This window comes from Galeopterus variegatus, unplaced genomic scaffold (assembly GCF_000696425.1).
Source record: "Galeopterus variegatus unplaced genomic scaffold, G_variegatus-3.0.2 Scaffold450, whole genome shotgun sequence".
Classification (NCBI taxonomy): Eukaryota; Metazoa; Chordata; class Mammalia; order Dermoptera; family Cynocephalidae; genus Galeopterus; species Galeopterus variegatus.
The window spans coordinates 208,316-210,574 of NW_007726561.1; the positions used below are offsets into that span (position 1 = coordinate 208,316).

A 2,259-nucleotide genomic window follows, 5' to 3' on the forward strand; every position below is an offset into this window, starting at 1 on the left:
GAGGCGGCGGGGGCCCGGGGTCCCGACAGGCCGCGTAGCGCTGCACGGTGCACGCCGCGCGCCGCCCGAAGCCCGCCTCCGGCTGGAAGCCGCTCTGTCGCCTCTGGCCGCCGGCGTAGTACCCGGGCGAGTGGTCGCTGGGCAGGTAATCGCTCTGTGAATATTCCTCGCACGGAGGGAACTTGGGGTCCACATAGTTTGAGTTGATCAAAAAAGAACTCATAGCCATTAATTTCTGGGAATTGCCCACAAAATATACTAAAATTTATTCCGACCCCTGACTCGTTTTCCTGTTTCCGAAAGCCCTCCTACTTACTGTCAAGTGAACAAAGTTAGGGGCCCACGTGACCCTCCGAGCCAATGGCCGCCCCGCCTGCGATTCCCGGATAAGGAAATCTGCTCGCCCGGACCCCACTCCAGCCACAGAGGCTTGTTTCCCCTCTTCTCTTCCCCCTCCTCGCCCACCCAACACCGGGATTTCCATAGGGCTCCCGCGGGCGACCCCTCCTCGCCTTGCGCTCTCTGGAGTCAGAGACAGGGAGAGCGCGCGGGGCCAGCAGGCTGCGACTGAAGGGCCTGCTGGGGCTCTGGGCTGAGCTCAATCCCGGGGTACCCTCAGGAGTTGGGGCGCCCTGTGTAGCCCCTCCTGTCCTCCCCTCTGCCCAGCATCCTCTGCCTTCCATAGGCCCTCATTTCCCTCCCATGGCAAGAGGGAGCCCATGCACCCTGCGTCCGTGTGGGGAGATAAGTGGCCGAGCGGGCTGGGGGCTCCGCCTCGAAAGGGGAACCCTACCGGGGCGAGGGGAACCGAGCTTGGAGCTTTTCTCTGAAGCCGGATGGGGAAGGGTCGGGGGTGAGAGAGGAGGCGTCGGGAGCTAGAGGGCGGGTGCGCAGAAGGACTTGTCAGAGATGAATGGAACCGCGGGCGGATCGATAGGAAATTCATGCACTAATTCGGGGAGACCTCGCCTTCCAAATCGCTTTTAGCTGCGCTATTAGATCGTCTGTGTCAGTCAGTCCTTCTGTCCCCCCTTCTGCTATCCTCTCTTCCCTTTACACGGCCCAAGCACAGAGACATGGCTTGGTTTACCACACTACAGATGAGCGATGGAGTTAAAAAAAAAAAAACAAAAAAAAAAACAAAAAAAAACCCTGCAACTTTTGAGAGAGCAAATTGAATAGCAATTTGCTAATTCCAGAACCACCGAGCAATACTAACCGTGGCGCCGAGCTGTTCTAATTGTCGCTAATGCCGCCGCTTCCGTGGCGAACAGCAATCTCACATCCTTGTGATGCAGGGGACACGAGCCCTAGAGGTGACCCCCACACACAATAACACCCCTTGGTAATCGCCTATTTCCAGGGCATCTAGTTCTGAGCCCAAACGGAAAAGCGACCTCAGCATCCGTTTGAAAAGTGAATTTCCTTTGCCTTCGCTAAAGGAAAGACAACAGTCATTTTTTCTGAATTTCCAATAAAGCATCCCTCAGCTCAGAATAGAACATAGGTGGGCTTGGAGCAAGAGGATAAATTAAAAACATCAACAACAATATTAATCTCTTAAGAGAATAGAGAAAAGACCAAGGCTCCCAGGACAGGCTTGGAGAGAGTTCAGGTAGATGATTCCTTCATCTCTAACCAGTTGAGAGAAGAAAAGAAAGAGGAGTCTTCCTGTGATCAGTCACTGGATTGTCCTCATTTAGAAAAATAACATGTATTTTTTTTTTCTTCTGGAAAAAAATGAGCGGAGTGTTTATGTCAACTACATATTCCCCTAGATACGAATTTGTGACCACAAGCTTCCTTACACAAATTCGGATCTACAGGGTATATACAGAAGACAGACAGATCTTCTTGGCCCAGAAATTTTCCAGTTCTCCCACTTTCCACGCATTCTTCGTTTGGGGTGCAGTGTGAATGCTTTGATTTTATTTCGTTTGTTCTAGTTTTGAGTTCTGGGAAACAGAAGCTGCACTGCGAATCCATTCTTGGGGTGACAAGGTTTTCAACTCTCCTCTCCTGTTCGAGAGAAATAGAAGCAGCCGGTCCGCAGAGGGTAGCGGACCTCGCGGCCGCCGCACAACTCTCGGTGGCGCATGAATTATGAGATGTAAACATTAGCTGACAAAAGGAGGAAGGGTCATCCCGAGGCTGCAGCGGCCGAAGTCAGAATCAGGCCCTTCTGGGTGCCCTCGCGCCGCTCCCCTCCCCCCAGGACTTTTTTTTTTTTTTTTTTTTTTTTTGGGGAAAAAAAAAACC

The 2,259-nt window shown here is 52.5% G+C and overlaps 2 protein-coding genes across 2 annotated transcripts in view; both read right to left on the reverse strand.

Annotated features, from left to right (window-relative positions):
* Positions 1–229, reverse strand: part of HOXB4 (homeobox B4) — a 1,783-nt gene extending 1,554 nt beyond the window's left edge. Inside the window, exon 1 of the mRNA XM_008568881.1 lies at positions 1–229. Coding sequence (XP_008567103.1) covers positions 1–229 — 229 coding nt within the window.
* The window catches only part of HOXB3 (homeobox B3), a 54,563-nt gene that overhangs the window by 27,790 nt on the left and 24,514 nt on the right, over positions 1–2,259 (reverse strand). The window lies entirely within an intron of this gene.